General features: G+C 38.1%; 1 protein-coding gene across 3 annotated transcripts in view; it reads left to right on the forward strand.

Annotated features, from left to right (window-relative positions):
* LOC119413007 (cGMP-dependent protein kinase 1) overlaps positions 1-11617 on the forward strand; it is a 130933-nt gene extending 119316 nt beyond the window's left edge. For 2 of the 3 annotated variants that reach the window (XM_037680036.1, XM_037680021.1), the window contains exons 9-18: positions 1794-1868; positions 7548-7644; positions 7759-7898; positions 9595-9684; positions 9871-10012; positions 10379-10542; positions 10694-10816; positions 10896-10958; positions 11035-11101; positions 11198-11617. In XM_037680036.1, the coding sequence (XP_037535964.1) occupies positions 1794-1868; positions 7548-7644; positions 7759-7898; positions 9595-9684; positions 9871-10012; positions 10379-10542; positions 10694-10816; positions 10896-10958; positions 11035-11101; positions 11198-11296 (1060 nt within the window). In that variant the 3' untranslated portion in view covers positions 11297-11617. Of the gene's footprint in view, positions 1-1793; positions 1869-7547; positions 7647-7742; positions 7899-9594; positions 9685-9870; positions 10013-10378; positions 10543-10693; positions 10817-10895; positions 10959-11034; positions 11102-11197 lie in introns of all 3 variants that reach the window. The other variant, XM_037680028.1, reaches the window with a different exon arrangement.
* The last annotated feature ends 3620 nt before the right edge of the window (positions 11618-15237 follow it).

Genomic DNA, 15237 nt, shown 5'->3' on the forward strand with positions numbered 1-15237 from the left:
ATATATGTGTGTGTGTGTGTGTGTGTGTGTGTGTGTGTGTATGTATGTACCTGTTAAGTTGTTTTCATTAATATAAAGAAGCAGATTGATCCGTGTAATTAGTAAAATCACACCTTGACCTTTTTCTGGCTTCAGAAAACAGCTGCTTCATTAGTCTTTACCGCTACCTGTTACAAACACATCTAAAGCTTTTTCAGAGCTTTTCATCAAGTTAGGCCATTTATGGTGAGGGATATTTTAAATACTAAATCGTTTACTTTGTCTTCATATCCTGCACACTTTAATCATTTAGCATGTACCCATGGATGTTTCAGATTGATAAAAGGCAGCTTAAGTTGTAGATGAGACTAATAACAGGAGACGTGGGAAAGAAGTTTGCAATGAAAACAAGCAACGGGGAGTCATCAACACTGTGAGCAGCCAAACGTATTAAAAACAAAAGCCCTGCTCGGAGAGAGGCAGCTAACAGGCGTTACGCTCTCAACAGGAGAGAACTCCAGATGTGCCGTGTCTCGTTGGTGACAGCTCGATGAGCCTCACATGAAAACCGAATCAGCTCGTTGCTCTCGTTTGATGATTCTAGGGAATTCTTCCGAGAGAAGTCGGTGCTTTAATAAAGATATCAAAACAAACGTGCGCACCAGGATCTCACCACAAAAAAAGTGTGGGGATTTTATTTAAAAGAGAGGGAACATCTCATCAATACGCAATTAGCCTCTCTCACCAGAATGTTTTTATTAACTTTCATCTCTTCTATAGTTACCCTCATAGTAATAGAGGATAATAAAAATACATTCCTTCTGCACAGTTTTGTTATAAACATCCAAATTAAGGATGCACAATATATAATTTTTAGTCGATATCTGGGCAGCACGGTGGCACAACTGGTAGAGCTCTGCCTCTCAGTGAGCAGGTCCCTGGTTCAAACCCCGGTCCAGGGGCCTTTCTGGGTGGAGTTTGCATGTTCTCTCCGTGCATGCGTGGGTTTTCTCCGGGTACTCCGGTTTCCTCCCACAGACCAAAAACATGCATGTTAGGCTGATTGGTAACTCTAAATTATCCCTAGGTGTGAGAGAGAGTGAATGGTTGTTTGTCTCTATGTGGCCCTGTGATGGACTTGCGACCCGTCCAGGACCCGTTTATATGTGTGTATATAAACACCACGTTTTATATCGGTGAGATATTTTGATGGAATGGCCGATGTCCGATATTTAACTTTATCGCTAATATTGCCCGATACCGATACCATGCCGATAATATCACGCATCCCTAATTAAAATAATATTTTTGTCTTGTTCCTTCTAGTTATATAACAGAACTGATTTGACAAAGTAATGAAAAGATACAAAACTGCCTGAGGGATTTCATGCTTAATGGTAATTTACATAAAATTCAGTAATTTCCTTATCATTCAGCACAGTGTGTTTTTATATTTCTAATTATTTTAAAAATGCCCCCACTCCCAAACTTCTCACCCACCCACCATCTGCTGTCAGTGTTTTCCACCTCTTTGGCACAGCTCCATTTTCTCCTCTGTGATTTTTTTTTTAGGCTTGTCTGTAAAAGCAGACTGATGAATATTTAATAGTTACTGGCAATGGTTTTATAGTCGCCCGGTCATGCACTGAGCTTGAATCACCTGCGGTGCTCAAACTGCTCGAACTCTTGTAACCAAAAAGCAATAAGTTCAAACATGGAGTACAAGAGAATTGGTTTATTACATTATTCTGAATAAAAAAAGAAACGAATCACAAATGTTTGACTAATTTACCTTTTTTTTGTATATGTTTCAGTTCATTCAAGCACTTGATTGGAGGTTTGGAGGATGTGTCCAGTAAAGGCCATGAAGATGCTGATGCAAAAGCCAAGTAAGTTAAACAAGTTCAAACATCTAACGAGAAAGTGTTTGTTCACTTTAAAGTCTCAGCTCCTCATGCTTAACGTCTTTAGGAATGTTACACAATAAAAATACAGAATACAGATCGCCACAATTGTAAACTAAGATTGTCTTTAATTTTTAACACAATCTCATATCACCAGATGGTCCACTCAGTGTGTTGAAAGACCTTAAGCTCTTATTACACCAACATTTAGTTCTGTATCTATAGAGCTTACTAAATTATAGCCATTTTTGTCGGCTAAAATAAATTACCTGCAGCAGCTGCCTTGAGTTGAGTTGACTTTAAGTCATTGCGCTGTAGGGGTACATGCAGTGGTTATTTTCAGAAGGTCTAAATCAGGGGCGTCCAAAGTGTGGCCCGAGGGCCATTTGCGGCCCTTGGAGTGATTTTGTGCGGCCCTCGACTGCAGTTAAACAATTGTATAATTTTGACCCACAGACTTATGAACGTTGATGCAGATGTAGACCTTCTTTAGTTTCAATGGTGAGACTTTTTTTTAAATGTAATGTTTAGGTTTAACAACAAAACAGATGAAAATAATATTCTTAAAATGAGCAAATTTAAGTACAATACAAAAATGTTGCTATAAGTAACTTCTTTATCCTACACCAAACCTTCACTTGTCTGCAAAAAATTAGAATTTTTATTAATAATTCATAAAACTTGGCTAAATGTTTTTAAAGAAAATAATTTCAGTTGAGTTAATAATCGATGGGGAGAAATTGGACATTTTTATACGAATATTAAGTATCATCGACATACAAGTTGATCAACTTTATCAGTGTCCTTTCAAACCTTCTATGAACCTGTTTCAGTGACTGCCAGCTGTTTTTCAGAACTTTGATGACCCGTTTGGGCCATCTGTGGTCCAAACAGGGGACTGAAGTTCCTACCTCTTTTTTAAAGAACAGTTACTCATTTTAGGCTTTTACCTATGAAAACAAATGAACTTTCAAAGCACAACAAAACAAACAATAGTCCCCCAAAAATCTAATAAATTAAATTATTTAAAAGAAGACAGAAAAGGAAAAAAGGTTAATGTTTATGAGGCTCCTAATGTTCTGGAGCTACAATAATTTAAACTAAACTTTTAACCTTTCTCCAAAATATTATTCAAGTTGTTAAAATGAGGAGAAAAAAATATATCACGCTTTAAAAATGATTTTTTCTGTCTTAAATTCAGATTTTTCTGGCCTGTGAAATCTTTCATCTGGACAGTTCTGGCCCACCTGTAAAAATGTTTAGACACCCCTGGTCTAAATGAAATCCATCTTGTGGTTCATTAGATATTTTAATAATCAGTTACCAGTCAGAATGGCAACAAAGATCATGCACAATCTGTTAGTGCTCAGATTACCGTACTTGCTGCCGTATACGTCACACTGCTGTACAAGCCGCATCAGTCAAAATATGTCTAATAAAGTGAAAAAAAACAAACATAAATACGTTGCTTCACCATATAAGTCACATTTGTTATGCGTCACTGCTGACCACACGGAAACGTGGGACAGTGTTGTGCTAAAAATTGATTGTCTGACGAATGGCGGCTGAGCGAGCATGAATGGGAGGACTTTAACAAGAATTTAACAAGATTAACACTTAAAAACAATTATTTGTTTGCTTGACATTATAATAAAGGTGTGTCTCAGTTGAACTTGTCATTAATAAATGCACTTTAAAGGTCAAATCAGCCGCATTTTGCCTGGGCGTCGTGGCAAAATGCAGCCGATTTGAAGTTTGCTCCAGGAGATCTGAAGTGAGACAACGGTGGCTTGGTATGGCAAGCCAAGTGTCTCATTAATAGCTACTTTTACCTATTAATGAGCCACTTGGCTTGCCATACAGGTTGAGGGCCCTCTAGCAGCTGAAAATGGTAGTGTTCAATATTTTCCATGTCAGAATGAATGAAATTGTCAGATCTCAGCCAGAAAGTTGGGTTATAAATATGGGGAAAAAACATAAATACATATTTTGCCATAAAGGTCGCAGGGCATGCACATTTATGCAAAAAGGTGTGACGTATATAGTGAAAAATATGGTATGTGTAAAAAATTAAGAGAAAACTGACAATTTTTTTTCAGTTTTTTTAGGGTTAGTTGGCTGTGGCAGCCATGTTGAATCAGGCTGACTCCAAAAGTTTGTCTGTTTAGACGTCAGTTCAATGATTACTTTCTGCAAGTTTCATTAAAGTTTGTCTCATGGCTCTTGATGTATTTTGATAACAGACACAAGCAGAAGCAATATTGTCCCCTTCCAATACATGTAACAAACCAAACAGCAGAATCCTCCTGGTAGATTTTTAATGTTTTCATTGATAATGATATCAATATTACTATTAATAATCACAATAGAAGCACTAAATGAGCACCATAGACGGTACAGTTTTATGTTCGCATAAAGGGAATCAGTTTGCGGTTGATTCAGACATCTAATGACACACTTTCACTCATTGTGCACTTTGTCAGAAATCAAGGTGAGAACCAACAGAGAGATAAAGATGTGCAACACACACGCTAGACTTTTCCGTGTTGCTTTGAATTTTTAGCCATCTGTTGAAATCTTTTGCAAGTCTGTGGCATTTACTCAGCAAAAACAAGCGGTGGCACCAGTTACTGAGTGTTAAAGAGGCACATGTGGCAAATCAGGAACGCAACGTTCATCCACACGATTCCTCAGCCAGCAGATGTGTGAGAAACACAAACCTGCAGTGCACATTCCTGACCCCATTCTTCCAATCTCACTGTCTTTAGGATAGCAAGTTTGTTTCTCTGCAAATCATCGAAGAAATTATATATTTTCTGCATAGTTTGTAGCATTAGGTAACATTTCCTGCCTGCTGCCTCCCCCAGCAGAGCACATTTGTCTCTTGGTGAGGAATTCCTGAGTCAAGATCCCACGGTGGTGGAAACAATCTCTAATTGGCCGCAGCCAATAGACACATTTCAGCGGCGCTGTAGCTGCACAGCAAACTCCAGCTGCTCCCTGCGAGTTTGACAGGTCTGCTCTTTAAAGACTGCGCTGTGTGCGCACGTTGCTTCTCACTGAACCGGTTCTGTTTTCAGGAGAAGCGTCATGTTCTACAAAGTAGAGCAGACATGTTTGACATTACGTTTCACCATTTAAACCACGTGTAAAGCCTGCTTCATTGGAAGGCAAGGTGAGAATTGGTAAATATTGTTTAAATGTCAGAAGGTTACCTTTTGTCCTGTCATCCCTGACTTTCTTGTATGGAGCAACTAAAACTAGTTTCTTAGTTCTGACATTAAACTTGTAAAGTTGACTTTCCTCTAATAGCTTAACGCTGATTACGTTTCTCTTTTTTTTATATAAATAAGTCCCTTTTATTATCCTTTCAAGCTGGCACGTCAGCTCACATTTAATTGTTATTCTTTTTTATTCAGGGAAAAAGTGACTAAAACATAATGAGAAAATGCAACCCTGCGTGATGCACTTTTTCTCACGTGTTGTTGTGCAAGTGCGACAGTTCAGTAAGAAGCAGATTCTTTTAGATAAAAGTAGCATTTAAAGAGTGTCAGATATAAGATCACAAGTGTTTTCTTGTTGCTCTCGAACAAAAAGAACAGGAGCAAAAATAAACAAAGGTAAAAGCAGAGAACGCATACTTGCACATGAAATACTCTCTCACACACTTACCATGGGGGGTTGCATCATTTTTTATGACCTCATTTGTTCAGATGTACAGATTATCACCCACTGGGGTGCCACTTGACCTGTGGGAGGAAACAGCCGACCAAGTAATGGATTTTCCAGCTAACATGAATAAGTAACATGTTGTTTTAGTGTCACCTAATGGACCTTAAAGATGTATAATTAATCCGGATGACTTTGCAACGTTGAATGCTGCTGAGGACTGTGTTAGTGTTCATTAAAGGTCAGGGTCATAACATCTATTTAGGTTGTTGTGTAGTTCCAGTCCCAACGGATCTGTTTGCTAGTATCATATTCTAGATTCTGATAATCTCATGTCTTAGTCACGTGCACAAATCTTTATACACTCTTCCTTATTTAAAACACATCTATGCTTTTCATTGATTCTGACGGGGCCTGTGTGTGTTTATTTGGGATTTAAGTGAAAGACTGCAGTATTTTAAACACAGTCAAATGCAGGAAAATGAGTGTTTCAAAGCATTTTTGTTTCCTCCTATGAAAGTAATCAGTGTTGCTGCAGAACTGAATAAATTAAAGCATTTTCCCCAACACTCAAAACAAAGTTAATTTTGTGGTTTAGCTTTTGCTTTAGTTACCGGAAGTGTTTTTTTTATGAGCATGCTGCTACCTGCTGGCCAAATAACACCATTACTACTAAATCATTTCAAACAAGTTGGAAATTTCCTTAAATTGTTGTTATCTTTCTGCTGACTTCCTTAGATACATAACTTTTACTAATTGTTTTTTTTTACTGTATGTGAGTGTTTTTGTTCAGACAAGTTCTGTTGAGACTTGGCGCTATATAAATAAACTGAATTAAATGTATTCATATCTTGGAAGAACTCATGAAGCAGTCTTCATTGACAGAACTGTGACACCATATGGCTACACCCATATAGTGTTTGTTTTCCACATGTTCATCAATAAATCTACATTTTTCTGCTCAATTTTATTAGTAATTCTGACCCCCATCAAAAAAAAAAAAAACTTTTGTAATTTGATGAACTTTTGATTATCTTTATCTTGAGCAGAAACTCATTTCTTTTACTTGCTTTTTTTCTGGGCCAGTGCTGATGAGGGGAGGGTGGGAAAGATGAAAGGATCATCTCAAAATGTCACATGATGGTAATAGTGCCTACACAGACACAAATAAAACGTGAGCGTCCTGGTAACCCGGTTTGTTTTCTGAGAAACATTGCGCTCAGTAACCAGCCAACACGTGCCAAACCAATGCACAGGGCTCATAAAATCTGGTTTTGTCGTAAATATTTTTATTTAAATTAACCTAAATCCTCCAAATGAAGGCAGTTACTTGAATTTAAACAAGTTTTTCCGTAAAGCTTTTTGAATGCCTGTTATTTAACATGCTGTCAAGCTGTTTTTATGTAAAAGTCTGAAGTCTGAGGAAGCCTCCAGTCTCAGATCTGTCCTAAGCTCACTGATCCATAGACTGAGCTGATGAAACTCTGTCTGGATCGAACAACCAGCAGAAAAGACAGGGGCCACCTGGGGATATGGGATGGACACGTGGAATCAATCTATGCCGCCAGCATGCGCGGGTCCACAGTTGCATGTTGTGGTGTTCAGTGTTCAGTGGCAGAGCCGAGGCATGTCTTCACAGCCAACAGAAGAGCGCGGCCTGTGTGACTGATAGTCCACTTGTGCTCTTTCCTGTCAAGAATGGGGACAGCCTGTGTTCAAACAGAGGGTCAAGACGATTTGCCAGGGGACTCACTCAGCACAAACACTTCCTGTTCACGTGTTAGCGTTTATACACTCCACATCCTCACAAACATCCTCGATAGATTACTGTGTTTTAAATCCCCCTAAGATTTGCAAACAAATGAGCTCAGGGAGAAACGGATATTTATTTTTTCACAGGTTGTTGAAAGTGGATTACACGTTCTTTCATCCTTCATCTTGTCTCTAATCCTTTTCCCATGTTTTCTTCCCCCCCGCTTTTCTCTGGTACCACAGGTACGAGGCAGAGAATGCATTTTTCTTCACTCTTAACCTGGCCGACTTTAACATCATCGACACTCTGGGGGTTGGGGGTTTCGGACGTGTTGAGTTGGTATGGGACACTGCAATGCAACATCACAATGAAAAGAAGAAATCCATACTTGAGAAGTGTTTATCAAGCTGTGGTAGGCAGCATGCTTGTGTTTAAACTACACTACTTTCCCAGGTTCAACTCAAAAGCGACGAGAACAAGACCTTTGCCATGAAGATCCTGAAGAAGCGGCACATTGTCGACACGAGGCAGCAGGAGCACATTCGTTCAGAGAAGCTCATCATGCAAGAGGCCCACTCTGATTTTATTGTTAGGTACACATCCTGAATAGTGATTAAAAAGGCTATGTGGAAAATGTTTTTTCATGCTTGACATTTCTGGAAGATCTTTGCTTTATTAACTTGGAGCCAGGAGTTCCTGGATTTAATTGCTAAAGTTTTATCTGTGGGACGGGCTGAGCAAGATCTTGTTAGTAAAGGTTTTCTAAAACAATCAAACAAAACCTGCAATTAAATTCATTTTACTTCTGATCACTACAGCAAAGGTAATTATACTTCAATAAAAGGCTAACTGGATAATCTTAGTTATAATAAAGCATTTATATGCTGCAGATTTCTTCATTTGGGCTTGTTATGTCTAGTTGAAGCTGTCCTGACATGGTGAGGTGCCTGAACATGTATGACACTAAAAACCTTAAAGAAAACACAGTCCAGAATCTTCAGCATGCTTCTGTTTGTACATCAAACCCAAACTGCCGCAGTATTGAAATTATATGGGATACAGATGCTTTCCCAAAACTTGGTTCAATACTCATATATAATTTACCATTGACGAGGTGCTTTTATCCATATGAAAAAAAAAAACCGCAATGATTTTTTTTTTCCATTTAGCTGACCTGACATTAAAGTTTTTATGAAGCCCAAGAAAAAGCAGTGGCTGAAATAGACACATAAAATACAAGCTTAGTATTTGACGAAGCATAAGATGAAAGAAGTAGATGTTAGATGTTAGAAGCCCAAGTAAACTGATATGCACCAAATCTAGTTGATGTTTTTGGAGGTTACTGCAAGGTGCAGAACGAGAAGGATGATGTGGGTTGATACCAGGGGCGATTCAACCTTCAGGGGTGCTTAGCCCCCATTGCTGACAATGGCTCTTGGCTTGAACAACGTGGTGGCCTTTGGCATCAGAAGCAGTCATAATGTTGAGGGCATACCCTGGCGGGGGGTGGGGAAGTTTTGAATAAAGTAGATGCCATTTCCTGCATCCTGGTGTGTTTTCACAGGTTGTTAAACATTTATGTTTACCTACACAAGTAAACACTTGATTCAATAACTATTTTAGAGATGGCACAACAAGAAGTAGCGCTAAGCTAGCGGCCTGCAATACAGATGCGCTAGCTAAGATGCTACAAACGTAGTGCATTGCTTTATATAAAACAACTTAATAAACACTTTGTACAAACATCAGTTTAGTGTTACCTGATCATAACATACACAACATACCAGAAGTTGCAACACGGCTGTATCTAAACACACAAAACAAAGCACAACTAGCTTTAATCATTAACCTTTAATTGAAGCATTAAGCGTACCTGCAGTTACCTTCGTACAAATGAACGTGTGGTACTTTCTGTTTATCACTGTTGTATTCAAAATTGTTATTTATTTATTGCTTTATTTTTCAGGGGTGCTGAGTTAAAATTTAAGGGTGCTTGAGCACCCCCAAAAAGAGACTAAAATTACCACTGGTTGGTAGTACATACCTTTAAGATATAAAGAAAAGGTGTCATTCATAAATGGCAATACAACCCCTGGAGAAGGTTATTCAAAGAAGTGAAACATGCTCGTTCATCCATTGTTATATCAATAAATAAAGGATTTATTGGTGTTAATCCTTTTTTTTTTTTTTTTTTTTTTGACCACCATTTATTAGTCCCCAGTTCAAATGTTGTTAGCTATTTATGTTTTTTATGGCTGATTTGGATAAACTTTTTTTTTCTTTTTTTAGACTATATAGAACCTTCAAAGACAGTAAATACCTCTACATGTTGATGGAAGCGTGTTTAGGAGGAGAACTGTGGACCATCCTTCGAGACCGGTAAGCTCCAAAACGGCAATTCTAAAAATGTCAATTTTAAATATGCAGAAGTAGAGCGAGTATAGCAATGCATACCGTTTTCTGTTTTACTAGCCACATAAACCTTAAACAGATCTAGTTTACAGTCTTTGTGCATATTCCCTTATTTTTTAACCATTCCACTTGGTTGTCCTGCTGTGTTTCCAGAGGCTCTTTTGAAGACTCAACCACCAGGTTTTATACAGCCTGCGTGGTGGAGGCCTTTGCTTATCTGCATTCCAAAGGTATCATCTACCGAGACCTGAAACCAGAAAACCTTATATTGGACCACAGGGGTTATGCCAAACTGGTAAGAAATCAATATGTAGTCACCAGCCATCCTAACAAGGTGTGTGTGTGTTTTCCAGACATCTAAGTGATGCAAACAGGAGAAATCTTATATCTCTCTAGTCTTACAATACATTTTCTCATACTAGCTACAAATTAAAAAAAAAAATAAAAATCCAATTGGGTTATATAGTGTTCCAGGCTGTTCCAGTCTCTGCTTTACAAAACACCAAGCTGCCCTCTATTAAAGCATGCGTTGTAACTTTTTCCAACTTTATATTAAAGCATGAACATCAGTAGTATCAAATAAGGATTAACGTGGCGTGAAGTGTATCCAAATTCTGATTGTGCTTTTAATAGATTTGAACCAAATCTCTCTTACCATCAGGTGGACTTTGGCTTTGCGAAAAAGATTGGGTTTGGGAAAAAAACATGGACCTTCTGTGGGACACCAGAGTATGTAGCACCGGAGATCATTCTGAACAAGGGTCACGACATCTCAGCCGACTACTGGTCTCTGGGGATCCTCATGTTTGAGCTTTTAACTGGCAGGTACACACAAGCCTGAACATGTCTGTAATTATGTTTATTCCATGTGATGGGATACATCACCACATAACGCTCTATTTTAATAACTGTTCATGCTAATGTCTCCCCCATTTTCTTTTTTTTTAAACTAATATCTTGGTCCTTTCTTACATAGTCCTCCATTCTCTGGGCCTGATCCAATGAAAACTTACAACATTATTCTGAGAGGTATTGACATGATTGAATTCCCAAAGAAAATTACCAAAAACGCTGCCAACCTAATCAAAAAGCTATGCAGGTAGGTGCTGGTCCTTGTAGCGTTTAGACAGTTATTTATTTATGGAATCTGGAAGCTGAATCTGTTTTTTGTTCTTAAGGGATAATCCTTGTGAAAGACTGGGAAACTTGAAAAATGGTGTCAAAGACATCCAAAAGCACAAGTACGTAAAGTTATCACGTTCTAAAATTGTTTTAGTGTTTTTGTGTTGCAATCAACTCGTCCCATTTTTCCTTCAGATGGTTTGAAGGCTTTAACTGGGAGGGTTTGAAGAAGGGGACGTTGACGCCTCCTATTATTCCTAATGTGAGTGCACGATCCCGACAATGATTTAGTCTTTTGCTCTCAGTTGCATATAATCAAAAGCTATTTGATGGGGTTTGTGTATTTTCTCTCTTTAAGGTCACGTCACCAGTTGACACAAGTAACTTCGACAGCTTCCCTGAGGACAACGAAGACCCGCCTCCAGACGACAACTCCGGCTGGGATGTTGATTTTTGAAATCCGCTTCGCCACTTAAAACCAAAAGAAACTCTTCTTTTGTTTGGCTTTGGATGGCCATTTTGAGGACGTGATCAGTTGTTGAAAAATAAACTGCATTACATTTTTTTTTAAAGATGATATCGAAAAGATGCTAAACAAGATGGATGGCAAACCCTCTGGGTCACCGAAATGCCTTTCTCTTCCCCACTGTGGCTCTGGATAAAGCATTTTCTAATGGGACCGCTGTAGCACTCCTTCAGTGTTGTCTTACACTCAAGTTTATAGGCAAAAGCAACGATAGTGCAGGGATACACAGACATACACACACAACAGAGGCTGATAATGGAGACGCTTTTTCTCACATAGATGGGGAAAATGTTTAACGGATGTCTGAATGTTTGATTTCTTGTGATTTTAGAACTAATAAAGTGAAAACGTGGACGACCAGTTAAAAAAGAGAAAAGACTGATAGGTAATGATTCCTTTCTGGGTTTGTTTGGTGAAATAATTGCTGAATGATGGGATGTTAGAGCAGTTGCTGCCTGGCTTTTCATGTGCAGCACACTCCTAAAATCCATGATACTTTCCAGATATGTACACACTAGCTGCAAGTGCTCAAGACTATTCTGAATGTCAAGGACTTTCATCTTACTTAGCACACCTATAAGGCATACTCGGGACATAGTATTTGAATACGCACACACAAACAATCGGGAGCAAATAAAAAATTTAGTACACTCTGGGTGAGATTTATCTACCTTGAAAAGCACAAACACTGTGGGCAGGGGTCTGCAACCTGCGGCTCTGGAGCCACATGCGGCTCCTTGGTTCCTCTGCAGCGGCTCTTTCAAGCTTTGACCAAAACTAACAGCAAACTGAATTTTGTTGCTTGTACACAAGCAACAAAATAAGTACTTGTTTTAGCTGTTTTCCTGTCATTTCTTTTGCAAATACTCACTTGAGCTTTATTCCTATACTTAAATATTTTTCCACAATTTAAAAAAATCACATAGGTCTGCATAGTTCATAGGTTCTTTTATTTAAACTAGGGATGCACGATATTGGATTTTTGGTTGATATCCAATATGCCAATATATTAAAACTTATTTTGCCGGTAACCAATACCAATACCGATATTTGCCCCCTAGACCTACTTACAGAGACTACATAGCTTTTGCCGCTGAGAATTAAAATACTACATTCTTCTGCACGGTCTTTGTCACTTTGACCTGTTACCAAATGCAGATGCCAAAAAGGGGCTAAAAATGATGTAACACTTCAACCTGGATTATGTTTAATGTCAAATTTATTCATGACATTTACTCTCTCTAACACAACGTCAACACTGGAACAGTGAAAATTTGTATTTTTTCACAAATCTAAACTCAACCTGTTCACAAGCGACAAGTGAAAAGTGCATAAGTAGTGTATTAATAGATAAACTTGACAGTCTCTTAAATTAAAAATTACTTAAAACAGAAGCCTTTTATATCGGTGAGTTATTTTGATGGAATGGCCGATGTCCGATATTTAACTTTATCGCCTAATAATATCGTGCATCCCTAATTTAAACAACAATTTTTCCCCCTCTTTACAAGAATCTGATCTTTTCATTTGTCTTAATTTGTAAAAAATATAAATATAAGTTAAAAATCATTAAATATTTTTATTTTGACAATGTCACCCTAATGGCCACAAAAGTCTCCTCCAACAAACTTAAGGTGGCCCATGGGCCACCAGTTGATAATCACAGTTGTAGCAGGTTGTTGTGGCTCTGGACACGTTTAATTTAGTGAAAAAAGGTGTAAAAATGGCTCTTTTGATCATAAAGGTTGCAGACCCCTGAGTCAGTGGAAAGAGACATGACTAGTGCCCTGCTTCAAACTGAATAAATTACACACCTTCACAACAAGACGGTTAGTATTTCTGTGAAGTGAAATGTCATTATGCACATTAGAAGCTGATTTAAGCGTTAATTGAACATTCTTTTTTTGTTTTTCCTCTTTAAATCAATTAAGTGTCTCTTCCTGTTCACCCAAACCAGATGTTCTCTGTTTGCTCCTGTACAGTTCTGACGTACCTGTGAACACGGTTTCAGTGTCTTTGGTGCTGTTGGTGAACAAGTTGAAATGACAGTACTGGGTTTTTTTTTGTTGTTGTTGTTTTTTTTGTATTGTGACCCTTTTTTTTTGTGCTTACTTTGTAATGTACTTGATGTCACTTTTTTAAAAGACTTGTATAAGTTTTTCAACTTAAGTGAAGATTTTGACACCACGTTGCATTGTGCTAATTTGTATTATTCAGGGCGGTTTAGAAAATTATTACAAGTTTATTGTTTTTACCCGCTTTGTTTTTCCTCATTTTGGGAACTAAAACGGATCCAAACGACAATACCTCGACCGAACACCATCTTATGATAATTTAACCAAATTAACTGAAAAGTTTATTGAATTTTGTGAAGACGCGTGAGCTCTACAATCACCCTGACACGTCACCTCTTGCACTCAAAAGACTGAAATTAAAATTTGAAGAGTTTTAAGTGCCTTAAGTCAGTGGCATAGAAACTTAACATGACTTGACCTTTGCAATGCTGCATGAGCACATATGCACCTCAGAAACATTTGTCCTCCTAAATAACTGCATTTCTTTTTGTTGTTATAACAAATAAATTTACTAATCATCAATAAATTTAATTTATAGCCATTAGAAAGTAATACATATAAGAAACCCATGTTCTGCTTTACTTCATAGGAAAATCTCTGCAACGACATGCTTTTCTCTTCTGTGATCCTCAGAAGTCAATCACTTATGGCCTGATACAAAACACCAGTAATCAATAATCACTGACTCTGAAAGACCATAAATCATCTGTTTTAGTTATGATATCTGGGCCCTAAGAGAAGGCAAGAATGACTTGCAGGTTTAAAAATAAATTCTTTGTTCAGCACCATGGAAATCAACAAATTAAGATTCTGATTCCCATTTTTGTTTGGTTTCAATAAAGCCACATTCACATTTCTAATTATAGAATCATAAAGTGAAATTAATCTCAATTCTGTACATAAATTGTACGTATTTTGCCGTGCCGCCAACAGTTTATGTTCGTCACAAAGCCTTACGTTTGTCTTTACTTCCCAAGCCACTGAGGTTGAGTTGGACTTGACGGCCTTCTGTAAAGCTACCCGACATCTGCCTTGTGTTATGTTTGTTTTCTGCTGTACATTCATTTTGCCGAGTGCAAGATTTTTAAAATTATAGAGTAAAAAAAAACAATACTTTTGAGTGGTGTTTGTCTCTAGTTCTTCAAAAGAAAGGGGTTGATGGTTTGCAGGTTCATGTAGCTGCCACAAGAGGGAGATCCTGGTTAGTAGAAAAAGCTCCAGCTAACATTCCTCTGCTTGTGTGAACTGTGTTGGGATCTAATAATCAGTGCTAGACCTAATGCTTTCCACTTAGAGGTAAGTGGAGATGATCTCATGGTCTCTGTGTTATTCACACAACAAATCTGTTTTTGGGAGGATATGGTGGTGGTGGTGGGGGGGAGGGGACAGGGAAATGGCCTCAGTCATAACAACAGGGTGACACCTCTGGGAGATCAAAGGGGATCAAAGGAGTTCATCTTACCTGCACTGACATTTAGTAAGGTGGAGATAAAAGCTCTGCCTCAAAAGATGTGCAGCCATTCAAACACGCAAAGTGCTAGTGTTTGTCAGGTGTCCATGATGTGTCGAGCATGTTTACACACACACACACACACACGGACACACACACACACACAAATGGAAGGGCTCACACTCAAATGTGATCAGCAGATGATGTTCAAGTTCCAAATTACCATCAAGACTGTCCCAAACTTCAACATCTATCTATCTATCTATCTATCTATCTATCTATCTATCTATCTATCTATCTATCTATCTATCTATCTATCTATATCTATCTATCTATCTATCTATCTA

The sequence above is a fragment of the Nematolebias whitei genome, chromosome 1 (assembly GCF_014905685.2).
Source record: "Nematolebias whitei isolate Nwh7 chromosome 1, NemWhi1, whole genome shotgun sequence".
NCBI classification, from domain to species: domain Eukaryota; kingdom Metazoa; phylum Chordata; class Actinopteri; order Cyprinodontiformes; family Rivulidae; genus Nematolebias; species Nematolebias whitei.